Source organism: Sinohyriopsis cumingii, chromosome 4 (assembly GCF_028554795.1).
Source record: "Sinohyriopsis cumingii isolate HCF-2022 chromosome 4, ASM2855479v2, whole genome shotgun sequence".
Classification (NCBI taxonomy): Eukaryota; Metazoa; Mollusca; class Bivalvia; order Unionida; family Unionidae; genus Sinohyriopsis; species Sinohyriopsis cumingii.
This window is the reverse complement of record NC_142964.1, coordinates 69,724,513-69,743,680: the sequence shown is the minus strand read 5'-3', so window position 1 is coordinate 69,743,680 and position 19,168 is coordinate 69,724,513. Positions and strand designations below refer to the sequence as shown.

Below are 19,168 nucleotides of genomic sequence, written 5' to 3'. Positions count from 1 at the left end.
TTTACTGTCAATTTCAGTAAGCATACCATATATAATATAGTCTCTTTTTGATTCCTCTGAGACATATATGCTGTCTCTCAGTTCCAATATATCACATATTTAAAGATTTATCAAATTCATTTTCAAATACTTTCATGTCCTCTTTTTATATGTGCATCCTTTAACACAAAGGCTGTTTATTGTAAGTTGTATTTTAATGGCCTATATTATGATGGCTTGGTTTATTTAATATAAATTCAACATCATAATTAAATATTTCTTATCCATATTGTTAACTTTAACATATGCTCATTTTATTTGGCCCATTAAGGCAAATCTATGTGATTCTTTTGAGTAAACCTGTTAATTTTTCAAAACTGTCCAACATCCGTCTAGTACATTCTTTGATTTTCTCTGAAGATTTGACATGTACAATGTCGAAGAAACTTTACTTCTATCAGTACACACTTCACTTTTGTTTTATGTTTCGAGATTTTATATTGTTTTTTTTTATATAGAGATTTATATACTCACTTTGCTTTACTTCATCGGTCTGTCTCTTCATAAGCCTGATTGTTACGTCTAATTCTTTACAGAATTATTACACTGCTGCCCCTCTCCAAATATAGTTCAGTATTTTTGAAACACGCATGTTCACTGAATACATATAACTTTTGATATGTATCGTAAGTTGTAACGAAACTCTATCTGCATTCCTCTCTGGTCTGGAAATCACATGAGACACAAGAGTTTATGTGTATCTGACCACATCCAGGGAGATGTATCATCAATCTCTCTTACGATAAATTACGATCGTTGTGGCCATAGGTTTCTTACGTCAAATCAACCGGTCTATTAATGAATCACTTCAGTTGTATGCCATGTGAGCTGTTCTCTATAGATTACAGGTGAACCGCATTTTTAAATGATACAGAATGGGGATCAATATCAATTTAAATCTCTTGTTACGAATTTGATTTTCTACTGGTTTTGATTGAAGGTATTCAACAAAATTCCTCCGTCACACTTGAAGATATGAATGTCTGAATAGATGAGAGGAATAAGAATTATAAAAGGTGCTAATTTCCTTATATACTGCTCTTGTCATGGTTTGATTTTTAAATGTTATGAGTTTATTTAAATACGTATTGTTTGTCAAATATTTTAACGGCACGAAAACCCTTTGAAATTCAATTAAATAAGGGAATACTATTCAATACTTTATTTTGGCTGTTTGTTTACTTTTAAATTTTTCTTCTTCTTTTGAAAATATCTTGAAAACATAACCCGAAGCCAGCTGCTCTATAATTGGTAATAATTATCCTACGAACAAAGGGGCGTACTTATCATAACCGACATACTAAAATGTATCACTTTGACCGTTATTTTTTTGTGTACAAATTAATGTATATTAGAAATTTCTAGTCCTATTATTAGTTTGATTGGTTTGGCAATTGTCAAGAAAAATTTTCGAATGTGATCCAATAATTATTAATTTTTAAAATAACGTTCTGGCTGGTCAAGTAATTTTTTATTTTATTATTTTCTCGCATCCATGTACGACATCGTGATGCATAAATCTATGGCTCTCTTAATTATCTGGTTTCGTCTGTTTTGACTGGTCTAGGAGATATCGTTTAATCTGTTTTGGCTGATCTAACTCATTCTACTTAGATGAGTGTTTTCCTAGCTGCACATTATTCGACTGCATCATTAAAGTCCTATACAGAATGTCAATGTTTGTCTTTAAATTTATCATTACCATATATTATTTTACTCGTAAAGCCCCCACTGACTTTTATTTGGTGAAGTGAATGAAAACGTGCACGAGATATTATTTGGAAATAATGACTGTATCTTTTTTATTCCGCCACATCAGTAACTCCACCGAAAAATGTGTAACTATTTTGTTTGATGCAGAATGTAGCATGTGTCACTATATGACTATAAATTTGAAGGCTAGACTACATGCCTCACTACAAAACAAAGCAAGTGAATTAATTAGCAGGAAAGTAAGTAAACAGCGAACCACCAATATCTACACTCTATTAGTTAACATTAAGAAGAATTTATTTCACTTTTATGACACTTAAATCTTAGGACGTAATTGCTAAGTCTCGTTTGCAAATGTTTCTCATTTAGAAACGATACTTATTATGTTGATAGGAATACAAGTCCTAAGTGTCAAATGAGATGCGTCCAAACACACACACACACACACACACACACACACACACACCTTTAAACATACTTTGTCAAGTAACGTTTACAAACCTGTAGCAACTTTATACCGACTGTTGATCATTGATCAAAGATCTTTTGTGCACAAAGTTTCCGTTATCAAAACAAAGGCACGATTTAAATTGAATAATACTAAACTAGCATTTATGATACAATAGTCGGTATTTAAGACATATAATATAGTCTTAAAAGCTGTCCTCGGTGCGTTTGGTATCAACGCAATATAACTATGGAAGAGGCTTTAGAAAAGATCGGAATAAATAGCATAATTAGTCTTCATCATGTCGGTGGATGATTCTTTACAAAATGATAAATAATGATTAGAGAGTAGATTTTCCGATTACGCTCATGTTTGATGCTATAAAATAAGACCCTCAATTGAAAACAGGTACCAACTTCATCTGAATCGATTGATTAGTGGATAAAGTGAGATGCAGGACATTAAATCGGATTCGTTTCATGACGTGATTATGGTATACGTCAGACTTACGGAAAGTTTGTTTCATACAAGTCCTTGCTTGTCTTCTTCAAATACAGTTATTCGTTTCAACATCCTTAGATCGTAGAAAGTACTGATCAGCACGTTTCATTCCATGTCGTTACGAACTGAGGTGCATACAATTATCTCTATGCAAGCTTAGCTAAAAACTAATTCCAGCTGGGAATGACCGTAATTGTCACAGAGACTACAGAAATAAAATATGGTAATTCTCCATTTCAGTATTTACATATATCAAATTTTCACCATGGTCACGATAAATACGCAAAATTGAATGTGTAACGCCGTTTTGTGTGTAGAATAATGCACAGCCAGTCCTAGTGATGTTCTATGACAGTAGACGATGTTGATGAATGTAGGAGAGAAAAGGTGATCGTTATAATGTAAATGTATATATTTTTCAAGTTGATAAGAATACCTTTCATTGGCAATACCTTTTAAATAAAAAATTTTTTTATATTCTAGTGCATCTTGCTTGTAATACATGATAACCATACTTGTCAGTAATTTTTTTAATATGATCACTTATTTAGAAATATAATTATTTACTGTAAGGAAGCTGAGAGATAGAACAGTTTGGGCATAATGTATTGACGACATTCTTACAACAGATGCATGAAAAATAAACGCGATTTTACACATGTCAGTCCTTCTTTTCTATATAAGTACCTCCATAATCCATCTTGTCCCAAAATTATTATTATTATTAATGACTAATCCTTCAAAACCTAGAGTTTAATCCTATGGAATAACTTTTCAACACGTATTACGTGGTGTATAATATGTTACGCGCACTGTTTCAAATTTATATCAGGTTTAGCATTTAAAAAAAACCTGTTGCTTTGTTTTATGGGAGAAGCAAGAAATACTGCACCACCACCATCACCGGCAAAACCTATATATGGCCATCTTCCCCATGAAAATAAACCTCAAAAATTGTTTCATTGGAATTTTGGGCACTTGCTACGGAGTTGCTTGTGCGGTTGTTGTACCACTATTCACAATCCAACAATACTGGTCTTGTTAAAAAATGTAAATATTTTGTTATGTTTTATTAATGTTCATGGCATCATGTAGGTAAACACTGTATTGGTCACAAAGTCCAATCTATAATTAGTTATTTGTTTAGCTGTGGAATATGTTACTTTCCTGGAAACGTATCTTTTGGATTTTAAATCTCAAATGTTTTGCATGAGAAGTAATTTGAAATGAGTCTAATTAAGTGTCTCTAAGTTAAGCAAGTAGTCCCTTGATAGGTTACGGAAGTAGACCCTCGATAGGTTAAAACAAGTGTGTTGAAAAGGCATGTACAATATTACAAGAATCTTTAACGCCACATTCAATAGTACACATTGAAAATTCTGCCATTGTTATGAAAGGTATTACATGAACATCAAATGTGAATGTTTTCTTCACTTCACTTCAATAAAAATATTTGGGCACTTGCAATATATATATATATATATATATAAAACCATTAAAGCTGATCATAATTTCCACCACCACCACCAAGAAGAGTTAAGTTTCACCTGTATTTATACCGATTCAGCTAGTTCGCCCTAATTCCATTTTCTAGTGACAGTGGTGGATGTTTATTTATGTTAAATGTGACAACTAAATTGCAATCACTAATAATTACGACCCGTGTTATAAATTGCATAATATCATTAATGCTGGAATCGATGTTGTTTATGTCTTATTCTCTAATATATCATGTATCATTTAGAACAAGTAGGAAAAACTCGTCAATATAAAGTCGATTTTTATGTACCGTATGTACTCGCGATTAAGTTAAGTCCAACGCAAGAAAACATAGAACATGATATGGAGCCGGATAATTCAGATCAGGGTCTATATTGTTTGTTTATAGTTTACTCCTAGCAACCTGCATATATCCAGATTTGAAAGTGCAATATGCGACAGCAGATCTGGGTCTGTGCAATTAGTTGTTAGACTAAATTTGTGGGTAAGTATAGACGGTAACTCTTTGAAGTTACATTATCATGATTATCCTCTTCATTGGCGAACATAAACTACGTCTACTCGTTCGAATTGCAACATTTATACAGATTCTAAATTATCCTTTCCTATGGACAGACTGAGAAAACACGAGAGCTGCGGGTCAAAGCGGATGTATAATCAGTCACTTCCGTAACGCACTATTTAAAATGATAACGCGGAGGAATATTTAAAGTTTCAAGAAGAATTACGCGTCAAATATGTTTTGTTGATAATTGAAATCGAGTACAATTATCATGAGATGGAAAAGTGGTCACGAAAAGTTATGTAATACTAAAAGGACAAAATCTTTCAATGACCCCTTTTTAAATATAGGTCAAAAGAAGTTGACCAAATGTCATGGAAAGTGGCCATGCATAAGGCCATTCAAATCGGCACTAATGACGCTAATTTAGCCGCCATTACTAAAAGAACCTTCAGTATCTGCCCGAAAATATCACAATGCCTAAGACTTTTTGGGGAACAGTGCTTTGGCTTTGGTTGGATATCAGCCAGGTGGGCGATATACAGATCACTGTGACATATCCATGTTATTATTGCACGTTGTGTGTAATTTGCTAAGAAACTGCAATGACCTTTAGTTGTCAAAATTGTGATGAATTTTATGACTGTCTGCTGAACACGAAATCACAGATTAGAATAGAACGTGCATTTCAAAGGGTTCATGATCAAAAGACATGTGCAAGTCCAACCAAATATATAATATTCCGTTTAATGGAATATGATGGAGGATGAGGAAAATGACGTTGAAACAAATCACTAGTGCCAAATAGGCTTAGAAAGATCAATTTAAGAGCCCAATGCTCTTTCCTGTTTCTATGTATATTTATGTGTCCTTTACTTTTGTCCATGTTTGTAGATTTAATTATCAAACGAGTATAATATATAGCTAACGTTTGTCCAGGATTCTAGATTACATTTTAAGACAATGATCATTTGTTGTAAGCAACATGTTTACTTGGATTTGAATTCGTGACATTGTTTCTTCACTTGTTGAAAAAACATGGTCTAACAGATGTCTTTTTAGGTTATTTGCTAAAATTTTAGTAAACAGAACTGACCTTGTTTACGAACTTGATAGAAAATTCCATTGTAAATGGCATAAATCCAGGGCATTTTGTTGTGTCGTGTATAAAGAAGTTTGAAGTAAGCAATATTATTTCATTCCTACGTTAAGTTCTAAAATCATCGTTATTTGTGTTCAATTATAATTTGAGAGGATTTATTTATAGAAATTATTCGTTGGAATTACAAAGTGATCATTGACTTATTGGACTAAAACACTCTTTAGGAGTTATAGTGAATTCATGCAAAGACATTCTGGATTAATTCATTTTGATACATAAATACCGTGTGTAAATCAGCATATTTAAGACTACTGGCACATCAGCACATTAACGATTGACTTCATTCGAAACACTATACTTTTGGACTTGTGATATAACTTTTCAGATTATTTTGGATTCAATATTCAAAACTAAGTTTTTTAAAATTTTCATTTTGTATTCAAGTGAAATAAATTATTTGTTGCATTTTACTGAACTTGTCGGTTTCACTTTTTTTCCGTTAATTAGTTTAGGACCATAGATTTGTAAAATCTATCGTGAATTATTTCTTGCTTCTACGTGATAAAGTAGCTCTTTTGTCAGGCATTAATATACTTGTTTTCATTTACGAAAAATTCGATAATATGTGCTTCAGTCAGTTGTATACACAGTAGTCCTCTTATTTTATCACTCAATTATGATCGCGTTCTAGAAATATGCTTTCTCATAGCTTTGCAAAGTAATGTTTTATTCTAGATGAGAACGTTTCTGTTCAGACATTAAGAACACCTGAAAAGTAACTTTGTCTTTTCAATACACCTTGAGGACGTTTCCGATGATAAGGAATTATAGAGCTTATATTTTGAGCTACAGCGAGGGTGAATGCGTGTACGTCACAACCTACAATGAACAATTCTCTCTCTCTCTCTCTCTCTCTCTCTCTCTCTCTCTCTCTCTCTCTCTCTCTCTCTCTCTATATATATATATATATATATATATATATATATATATATATATATATATATATATATATATATATATACAGAGAGAGAGAGAGAGAGAGAGAGAGTTAATATTATATTATATTATATTATATTATATTATATTATATTATATTATATTATATTATAACATATGACATGGTAGTAAATCTACTTATTTTAGGCAGATTTATGAAAATATGTATTCTGTTATTATTTGCTGCAATCGTTTACACATTAAAAATGGTATTACCATTAAGTGACATAAGCTGAGGATTGCCTTAGCAATGAATTTATTTCAGAATGTCTTTCAAAGTTGTTGGGAAACGGTTAACATTATCACTGAGAAAAGTGAAATTTCTCCTATCACCGGTTCCTTTTATAAAGTACACTATTGGTTAACTAATTATTGACCATTTAAATAAAGAAATACACAAACTATAATTCTTCGTTTAAAAACACGTATGTTCGTTTTTTCCGATTTGTTTCGACCTACGCACCGGAGTCAAAGCCTCTTGTGCAGGTTCTTGAGGTTGAAAACTGACTCAAGGGCAAATGTAAATTTATTGTGCGCATTTGTGATATCATGCCAAGTAAGTACTTGCATCGTGATATGGTTCGATATTTTATAGTTATAAAACGATGATTCAGGAGGTTAGTCACTTCAGGGTGGCAAATAAGGATGGACCCCATGTTTACCGACAATTTTATATACGAATCTGTTTTCTGATGCTCAGTGAAATATATGGTTATAGGGGTTTGGGTTTCAATGGTTTCCAATTTATGACTATAGAGCTAAGTCGTGGACTCTGGTCAATGTCTCTTGCATGTATAAATTAGTCTTTTAATGTCCAGTTAGTGCATATATATGTTTATATTTTCTATGATACGACAAATGAGTTCTTGCTGGGTTGAGAGTCGAAAAAGTCTCCACGGCATGACCACGTGGTCCCAGTCTGACACTCGTTGACACTTGGATCATTAATCACAAAAGTCCATTCTCAGAAGTGTGCGGCAGACTCTAGAATTATTTGACATTGAATGAAAAGCTCCTCTCTCCTTCAGCCTAGGACAAAATCAAATGCCAAAATTGTAGTCAGAATTTACGCCCATAAATATATAATAGACTAAAGTTTTGTTTGTCTCTAGTTAAGGGGGTAGGAGGAGTCGAATTGCATTACACGCCTACTTTCGTTCATACGCACGCACGGATGGACTTAATCATAATTTCACCGTGCATCTATAATTAAGTTAGACTGTACAAAGTCGTTTACGCGAAATCAGTGCATACAAAAGACACGATTTTAGAATGCCATTTTTCTATTCCTATTCTAAGACTGTGGGCTCGGGATGTATAATAGGCCAATGCACCTTCATTCATGTCTTAAGAAATAACTAATGGAGGCAACCTTTTTTGTTTTGGAATAATGTTCCAGCTGAAAATGTCTTAGACTCTTTTTTAGAATGCAAATATTTTACGGAAATGAATCAACTTTGTATTTTACCCTTTTTGTCTTAATCTTTGTTTTGTACGTCTTTTATGGGATATCTAAACTTATTGGGTACTATATAAACATGCTTATGCTTATGTACCCCTAGCCCATATACATCCAGACATGTATACATACTTGCAATCTGATTCCAGAAACACACATAAAAGAAACACAACAAGGTTATCGTATTGTCTAAACTGATGAAGGTAACATACAGTGGTGGAAGTAAGCAGGTGTGAGCAGATACGCCGTACCAGTTGACATTTAGTGGTAAAAGTTAAAATTCTCTTGCATTACTGTTTGAAGGAAAACATTAAGGTGCAAAAAAAGTAAAATTATCAAGACATTTGCAAGAGTTTCAGTCTTCACCTATTAATTTAAAAAATAAGATTCCTCAACTGCAATTTGACTGCGAATTTCTTTTTCGTCACATGTTATCTTTTTGATACGAATGTTACATGATTTTGTGTTATATAAAGTGTTCTTATTAATTAAGATACTTAATGAATAATTAAAATAATAACAGGTTTTGCTTAAAAAGAAATCTGATTTATATTTACAATACACCAATATACGGTAGTAAAGTAGTGCCATTCTGAACGTACAGGCTAATGCTAAACAATTTAGTCATAAATTCTAAGTATCAAAACACAAATATGATTTCAATATCAAGTGTCGTTTGAAACTTTAATACAAAGCTTTGTCAGGTAGAGCTTGAAATAAAGTGAGATATTAGACAGAGCTTCCTTTGTCTTGGAATAGCTTTAAATAGTTATCCCTATTATTGTCCATTTCCAGTACGGACGTTGTCCATTTCCAGTACGGACGGTTTTACACATGGATAATGCGCAGAAAAGTAAAACGTTTGCTGGTATTTTAATGGCAGGAGTTTTCAAGGAGTCACCTCTGTTTGGGGGAGCAATATACTGCATACGTGGATCGCGTGAACATCTTCCTTCACATCCAGACAGGTGTCGTTCTAATACAGCATGACATTCTCCAAATTATCACTTTTAGTCAGATGAGTTTGTATTAACCTTTTTATAAAATCTTTCGCCATAAAGTCATAAAAGTGGCAAATGAAACCTAATGAAGAATGAAGTGGTCCGTGTTAGCTGTGGCACTAAATCTGATGGCACATACGGGTATTGAAAAAATGTACAGAGTAATCATTTACTATTTCAAAAACGAAAATAGTCGAATAAGGTCCAGCTTGTGCAAACCTTGGCGAGCAAAATGGAAATCTTTTAGAGAAGGAGAAGAAATAATTTCATTCATAATGGCTCAGTTGATGCATCCTTTATTTTGTTGTACGTAAACAATTAGTCCTAGACGCTAGTTGAATTAATAATGCTCATTTCTTTTAACCAGTAACATTTTAAAATAGGCTGTTTTTACAAATTATAATTCAAGGAACATCTGTACTTCAAAATCAACAGAATACTTGACACAGCATCATCACACTAAATGAAAATTCCAGTAATGACACATAGTTGATTCGGCATAGGTTGGTTCAAAATTCCTCTGTTACGATGAGATTGTTTTCAACCTGACGTCTGTCAGTTCCACAACAAAGCATTCCAGCTTTTGAATATTCGTATGAGGGAATGATTAGACCTACTGGATACATAAATTTAAGATTCACTGTACTATATTTGTGACCGGATATTTGCAAAGTTTAATCATAACAGTACGGTTCACATAAACAAGGTTTTTTTTTTAGAGACGGAGATCCATCACATAATACGAAACATTAGGTCGTTGGAACCTTTTTAACGAATAAAACTTACTTTTGTTGGATAACATTCCGTCAATTAGGAGATCATCATATGTCCACCTTCTTTTTTAAACAGAGGTGGGTTTATTTTAACTCCTATTAGTTAACAGACGTAGCCATTTTTACCAATGTGCCATGGACAATTGATTAAAAAAATGGCCGCAAACATGTTGACATATGTAGTTTAAAATACAAAGTTGCAGAAGGCGGAGTACGGAATATTTAAACGATCTCAGCGAATCAGTAAAGAGAATACTGCGCAAGAATTTCATGGGCTTATTTGGAGCAATCAGAATCACATAAAGTGATATGTTAACATGTTGTCATGTCAAAAATACTAGACTGCACGCACTATACGTAAAGTGTACTGACTATATGATAAAACTATTTATGTCACCAGAGCATACACTGTCACAGGGAAAAGATCCTAACTCTTCATCATACATCGAATTTAGGTTGTACGTGTACATAGCGCTCAGACCGATCTAGCCACAAATGAATGCACGAAAATCTCATATGACTGAGATTTGATGCCTAGGTTTTGTATACAACCCATGCCCACTGCTGATAAAAAGTTGTACTTGCTTATGTTATTAGTCTGCCTGCCATCAGATCCGTGTAGGTATATAGTATTAGGCGCGAGATACAAGATGTCTACAGAATTCGGAAAGCTGCTTGTGTAGTCGTATAAAACAATTTGGATTCATGCTGGATTATGACGATACCTGTCTGATAGTGAATATGGATTTTCAAGCTTACCACTAATGAAAAATGCTGCGTCCTAAATTCTAGGTAATGCCTGCAAAACAACTGCCCTAAACAACTGCTAGCAAATTCAGTTTATTTATGTGCATCACGATCTTTCCTGAAAATGAAGAATAATAGCAAAATGATAAATTTCGATTTTCAAGGCAATAGAAACTCGGTTTGTGTGATACTGAAGAACAAAAGTTATCTAAACATGTCGTGGTATATTCTTTGCTGAATTTTTGTCTCAGATATCTTTGATATTTTTATCAAAAAGTTCTGTTAGATTTTCGTTTAAAAAAATCCCTATTTTGTATCTCGAATCTAGAGGAGCCGATAATACAGACAATGCTTTCTGTTAGTATTAATAATTTTGCTTTTTTTAGTTGTTCGTATTTGCCTTACTCAAAAACAAGGTTATGGAAACGGTACAGCAAGGCCTGACTTTCTTTTTGTAATGGTGCAACAGTTTGTAGATATTTGCTCAAGTAGTCAGTGTGACACGTAACTATTAAGATTGATGTATGGGAAAGGATCACCATAAATTGTTAGCTTGAGATGGTTAACCTCTCAGGTTTGAGAGCTGGATTGGATTTCAATTAGGATACCCTGGGATAACCGTCCGACAGATCTGTTAACGTAGATTCCAGTGGAAGAAACGACGAAGTTAAGACATGCAAAAGAAAATTATTTGGAAATCATCTGCAATTTGAAATAGGTGTCATAAAGTGATATTATCCAGGAATAGTTTTTAATAAAGGCGGACTTGAAATAATTATTCTGACTATGGGAGTGTTCCATTTTTTTCAGTTAGAGAAAGTTGATCCTCGTTGGCTAAGTTAAACGAACTTGTGTGTATCTCAGACGAAAATCAACGTTTTTAATAATTTCCTCGCGAAATTCGGCAATCCAAGTTTTTCTATCTCAGAGATCAGTAAAAAGTACTTTTCTCGTTAAACTGTCCAAATGAAGAGGTATGGAAATTATTAATGACACAGATGGAGAAACTCGGCTTCATAGAAAAGGGAGCGGGTCTTGGAAAAGCATAAGGAAACTAATATCTCCATACTTCTGCACCACGTGATAATTTACGTCTGAGGACCCGTAAAGTTGAGAGAGAGAGAGAGAGAGAGAGAGAGAGAGAGAGAGAGAGAGAGAGAGAGATACGGCAACGATGACCTGTCACCAAGAGTGATTTTGAAAGGACAGGAAGCAAACGGGTTATTCTGACATTCTGACATGCAAGCAATTTGAGTTCGATCACTCGTTCGATTTTATGATGCAATTAGTTTTATGGTTATAACAGTACGACTAATTACATTTCGCATAAATTTTTTAATTGTGTTTCTAAGAGAAAGTACATCATTCAAATTTCATGTTCAATTTCAATCTGTTAATGCAATTGATTCAATTGTTATATTTTTACATACAGGGACTCGTGTTGTTCTACTCTATAACTTTGCCCAGATCTCTGTTATTCCATCCATTAATTTCATAATTTTGTTTATTGTTTTGGACCAGTCCGGGCAATAACAACGTGGTTGATCATCTCCTAGATAACGATAACCATAGCACCACAGAGGTGGGGAATGATATATCACATATCACTGACACCGTAAAAGTTTCCAATCCTAAAAATCAAAACAAATAAATAACTAATAAATAAATAAATAAATAAATAAATAAATAAATAAATAAATAAATAAATAAATAAATTCTCTTTCGGTTTGAGGGTTATCTTTTTCCCTAAATTAAGAAAGGATCTAAATCCATGTTAAAATAGTTGTTTTGCTTTTACTTATATGCATACGTACATAAATGCATACATACAAATTTCATCGGTAAGAACAAAACACTGTACTTGATAAATTGTAAAAATGCATGTAGTCTAATAGCTGTGACTGTATCACGAAAATATGTTTGTGTGTGTGTGATTTGGATTTTAACGTAGCTTTTCAGTCATGTCGCTACGATATCAGCATCGTGGCATTTTATAATCATGTCTTGCACTGGGCATCATGTCACAGATATGTTGCATCGTGTTCCACCCAGTCACATTATTCTGACACAAGGTCGACCAGTACTAACACTAATCTCTTAATGCAATTATGGCAGCATCCACAGCTGAAGCGACATTACCAATAAATTACATCGTTTTGACTTAAAGTTTAAAAATGTTTCCACAAATATCACAACAAATTAATTTTCGCAGATTTGATGATCTTCAGTAAAGAATTAAATAATTTGTCTACATAGATCCCATGGCATTATTTCATCTTTTCCCTATATGATATCCTGCAAATGCTGCCGAAATTCCATAATTTAAGATCATGACAGGCATTAGGTACTTTACACAATTTGCCATCATTTTGGCATTTGTCCTTATTTTCTGGTGGGTTTTATGTCAACTGATAATTTGCAGACGTGTTGGAAACATTTACAAATATCATCATAACCAATAAATTATCAAAACCTGGAGAAAGCCGCTAAAGATGGGACATGTATGTCTATAGCAGTATGTTCAGCCTGCATATACTAGTCCATATAATTGAGTCAACACTAAACCGACATAGAACTGCACTGCCAAGGATTTATGTGTCGAAATATATTTTAATATTAAAAATATGTAAATAATAAAATGAACTCTTTTCGAAAACAAAGCAAAAACAAGTATTTGTACAAATCTTTCGTTTGGGTTCTACCTTTAAAAATGTTCTGGTTTGATTTTGTTTTTCTGTAGTACACAAATACAATTTCTTCTGAGAAGAAATCTTGTTATTTTAATCATACGGGAATTAAGAAATGTATTACGATTAACACCGTCTGAAATAAGTGTAAAAATCGTGTGTAAAGACAATGTGGTACTCATAAAGTTTGGCATTTCTATAGATGAAACAGTTAATTAAAAAATCTTTTGAAAACAAAGACTCTTTTGACTATCACATTCACTTTTAGTGATATTGAAGGGCCTTTATGTAGTTACAATGTTTCTTATCACGCTAAAGTTTCATTTCTAATTTAGACATACGATACAGGAAGATTACTAGCCTTTGATTACAAATCTCTTTATGTAAGTTCTTAAGATAATACAATTCTTAGCTTGCAGAAAATCGCTGGTATTCAAGCATCGTAAAAATAGTGTTTGATATAAACTTACCTTGAATATTTGCCATTGTGGTTGCTGTTGTAAAATATAATAAGAATTCCAGTATTTCCAATATATGCATCGTGTTGATGTAATTGTGTGACCGTCACTTTTTACAGATCCAATTACCAAGGTTTGATCTAGCTTTATATAGGAGCGTTCTAGTTTGTTTACGAACAGAGTGAACACAAATTAACGAAGTCAGCTTGTAAACTTTCTCTCCGATCACTTTCGCATGAATGATATCACTGTACACTTCAGTCGAACATGCGTGTTTTTCATATAGAAACCACAACTCGAGAAACATCCCAAATCGAATCTGTTTTCATACTGCTTTTTGATAGCGGGCCATTTCCAAGTGCATCGATTCCTTTAATAATCCACTTGTTGAAACAAATATATCGAAACTCCAAACAATGAACTGTAGAGACATGGCATTGGTTAAAGAGCCAATACTAAGTGAATGGGTAATGCAACACGACCGATATAATCGGAGAAAGCATTATTTGGGATAGACTCGGACAGGGCGGAAACCAATCGATGAATTCCAGGAAGTAATGGTTCAGTAAGGTTATTTACCCAATGAGAGTATGAGAGTAGTCAAAGGTAAATAAGTAAATAAAGCAAATACATACTGTCATTTCACAATGTTTGTTTACAGTTAAACTTAACCTAATGGCAGAGTATTAAAAACTGATCCCCCTCAACAACAACAACAAAAAGAAAAAAATACACAAGAAGTCAGAAGGGAGACGGCATTTGCTTTAATTCGTCATTTAAAAAAACCCAAATTGATTCTTCGCTCTATGAGAGGATTACTCTATTCCTTTCTTTTCTTTGCAAGAGCATACTTTCTTGAACGTTTGCGTACCCAGCATGTCATCTCCCTATATTTGTTATTGCCTTTATCTGACTGATACATCTGGTAAAGTTTCGGTCAAGCTGCTGGTCTGTCGGCATAAGTAATAATCTCAGCAAACTGACATTGAATCAATCAGTTTTCTCAATCGGAAATATTTTATCAGCTGAGGATTCGCGAAACAGTTCTCCGCGACACAGTTCATTTTATAACAATTTTTGAACGATTTTCGTTCAAAATAAAATTATTTTCTTGGAAAAATGGCAACGATTGGGCTTTCCAGACGAAAACAAATTTAAGTTCTACAGGTTTCGAACGCCGCTGGCCAATAAATAATTTTTACCGTTTTATACATTTGAATAGTGTCAATCGGACTTTTTAATCTTATATGCACCAAACTTTGGTGCCAAATTGAAGACCGGGTTAAAGATCTAATTTGGACCAGTTTAGGGACGTTTGACTGTATTTTTTCTTTAGGACACATATGCGTATTAAATCATAGCAAAGAAACATGTTTTGTCTTACATGCAGAGTTATTAGAAGCAATGGTATACATGGCGTTCTTCTGAAGTATAATGCGATGCAAACAATTAGAAAATTCAGAATTGTTTAGACCCATGAAGTTTTAAATTGGAAGACTGTAACAAATAAAATACTTTTTTCGGGAGGGTTGAAGGTAACATTTTCATGATTTGAAAAAATCCAACAAAATCATACAAGTCGCAAATTTGATTAATCTTGTCTTCGCTGAAAGGATGTGATCACATTTTAATTTTGGTCGATATGGTCATTTTCGTCTCTATAAAAGTCTTTCTGTGAAGGAATAAAGTAGGTTAACAATTTATTATTCCGTAACACAGTATTAGAAAACGACATTAATGTTTTCACAGTCTTACTAATATTTTATAGGAACGATGTTTAGAAATTATCTGGCAAGTATGTGTTTGTGCTTGTGTGTGCGTTTGTGCTTGTATGTGTGTGTGTGTGTGTGTGTGTGTGTGTGTGTGTGTTTGTGTGTGTGTTTGTCTTTGTGTGTGTGTGCTTGTGTGTGTATAAAATAGCTTATGCATATTTGAATATTCAGTAGTATTAACATCGATAATACATGTAATAAGACACTTTGCACACAAGCGTTGTTTCTCCGACATCGTATTTAAGAAAGAGAAGGAACAACTTGCTTTAAGCATTTTAAATTCACTTTAAATGAATTAAATAAAACAGTTGCTTTTACTTATGTAGAAACTACTTATCAAAACTTCAATGTATTCCTTCTATTCACATTTTTAAAACAATAACTGCTGTAACAGTTAGAATGCACACAAAAATGTATTTATATTTATATTAAAAATATTACCGGCACAAAGTTTAAGAAGATCATGGAATCATATTATTTGACTGAACTCTTAAAGAATGAAAATATTTGGCCTACATTAATAATTAACCGCCCATAGTAAACCAATGGAAACACCACCATATTCAAATATAAAGAAAATTAAATTTCTAAATATCCATTTTCAAACCAAGATATTTCACTATAGAACATTTTTAATGCAAGATTCTGAGTGGAGAAAACCGTACGAGGCGTGGTGTTTGTGTGATCTACACGTGTTTTCAAATTCTCACGTAAAGGATCGGATGCTTCTTTCAGTATTGTGCGTGTTGGTTAGACAAGCATGTAAAAAGACAAACTGAAATTACTTCGGAAGATTATTGTCCCTACGTTTTGAGTTATACAAAGGATAAACTCTTTTATTTTACATATATTTTGCTTTTCATTTTCAATCAACCAAGAATCCCCAAATTCTTGTATATTTTATTTTAAACCCATCCATTTCTGGAGTGGTTCACCTTTTTCCGTATACTTAGTAATGTGAGTTTAGAAACAAATTTGAACTTGCATTGATTCAGCAGATAAACTCAACGATGCATATAATTAAAATTCGCCATGAAGGTACTACAATATATATTCTGCACAGTATTCTTCTATAGAATTAAGGGATAACACTTTCCGTTCTGTTTGGTGTATATTTATATTTATCTATAATTAATTCTATATACCTTTATTTCTGTCATAGGAATCGAAATTGACTGTGAAGTCAGATGATAACAAATTATTACGTCAACATGACACTGTCTGCTAATCACGAGTGCATATACCACAGCCTATGTGCTATCACTTTTGATGATGCTTGCTTGGTCCTAATTGTATACAGACTTGTGCGTGCAGGCAACGCGATGGGTACTGTTTACCCGTGGAAAAGAGTATCAATCCTGTAGAGTACGATTTAAAAATGATCTATACTATATGTTAGTAATATTTGTATTTGTATTAAATATTAATTCTGCCTTTGTATTATCAAGCATCATACTGTATAATCTCTCTCTCTCTCTCGTTCTCCCTCTCTCGATATATATATATATATATATATATATATATATATATATATATATATATATATATATATATATATATATATATATATATATATATATCCTTTTTGTAGCTTTTCAGTTTCTCCGACATACTGAAGGCTACAAATCTTACATGTGATGAGATAAATTACATTCTCGGTTTTGCACGTTCTGTTTGGACCCTGTATGTTTAGTTTTTGCTTAGTCGCTGTGCTAGAAAATGTCCTGGTCTCTATCATGTGTTGACAGGGTTTACACCTTTTTACATACCACGGGCCAGATTGACTAGGGTGGTTATGATTAGTTATTGGCGTTAGCTTCGCCCTGACTACGATAGACTTGAAAAAGACAGCGATGTACAAATAAAAGCAACTTTTACAGCCGACACGTTTTTGTTTAAATAATTCTCTAAATTTGCGCAATAGTCTATAATTACTACTATAACAATGAAATATCCGGGATATAATTTGTGCTTACATAAATTTACATAAAACAACAGATGTCGTTATGGCTCATGCATTTCTAGGTCAATACAAATATTTTCGAGCATCTGTAAGAAGCTGAAATTAACTAGTTGAAACATAATACATTTAAAGTTTAAGTCCTGTTGAAACAGCCATGTAAAGTCTTGCAAACACAACGGGTTTTGTGTTTTATTTGTTTGTCTTATCTGTGTTTTGTATTTGCCCTTGAAAAAGACTCAGTAAGAGTCGAAAGCGCTTCGACAAAATATATACTAGTTTTGCACTGTTCGTTGTCAGTATATTGCATTTATCTTAATCAATCCCTGACACACGTGATCCCTTGCTGGATCCGGTGAACTTGAAAGGACTGGTACTCGCCATACGATATATATATATATATATATATATATATATATATATATATATATATATATATATATATATATATATATATATATATATATATATATATATACATATACATATATATATATATATATATATATATATATATATATATATATATATATATATATGATAATTTACTGCTTTCTAATGAATTGAAGATTTTTTTTATAACCTGCCTACTACTGTTTCACACAGTAGGATGGAAAGAAACTATAGAAATGCTTGACGTAGATATAAATAAAATTTCGCATGTACACAAGGCTGAAGACTTTGCTCTGCCCCCTTCAGCAGTTATAGATCCCATCTAAATATCGATTCAGACTGAACGAAGTCCAGAAGGCTCTAAGAAGCAAATGTACTGTGACGTATGCTATTCGATATTAATGGTTCGAATATTGATTAGGGATCCCAGGTGGCAGAGTGGTTTGAGGTGATTGCCTTTCTAGATATCGGCGATGATGTGCGTATGAGAAAGCTTGCCAAAACCACGAAAACCACCTAACATTGAATATAATAGTAGGCGGTCAAGTCAATTACTTAATAACATAATTAACTTCTCTAATTGCTTTGAGTTGTGAATTTAACTCCGATATGAAAGAACAGACAGTTTTGGGGCTGATTGGTTGAATGGTGAGTACATTATGGAAGTTTGCATCCGAAAAGTTATGAAACCATAGCATGAATGCTCCAAATAAAGTGAAATGTCTGAGCTTATTTATCAGGAATCTCTGCTTAAGGTGATATTTATATCCTTTCTATGTCATTGTCGGAATGAATTTGATGTTACCAAGTAACGAATCATATTCAAAATGAAATACAATCTTGCTGGAACATGTTTGCACTGTGCATAGTATCTCGTCAGTTTATCCATTAATGGTCACCTCATTGAAGTGTCCGATACTTTGTCTCCTAAAATAGTTCTAACTGTGAAGCGACTTATAGTATATAAAGAAGTGTAACTTCATGAAATATCACGTTTTGACAATTTATTATGATGGTTGGACGGGAGCCATAAACAATTTCGTCTGCAAATGAAAACTAGCCAACAACTTTAGAACTTCATGACTTCATTACAAAACTATTTTTTAGAGAGTATTAG

The 19,168-nt window shown here is 33.1% G+C and overlaps 1 protein-coding gene across 2 annotated transcripts in view; it reads right to left on the bottom strand.

Moving 5' to 3' along the window:
- LOC149801409 (limbic system-associated membrane protein-like) overlaps positions 1-14,276 on the bottom strand; it is a 136,206-nt gene extending 121,930 nt beyond the window's left edge. For both annotated transcript variants that reach the window (XM_089955505.1, XM_089955507.1), the window contains exon 1: positions 13,939-14,276. In XM_089955505.1, coding sequence (XP_089811631.1) covers positions 13,939-14,008 — 70 coding nt within the window. In that variant the 5' untranslated portion in view covers positions 14,009-14,276. The remainder of the gene's footprint in view (positions 1-13,938) is intronic.
- Between the last annotated feature and the right edge of the window lie 4,892 nt (positions 14,277-19,168).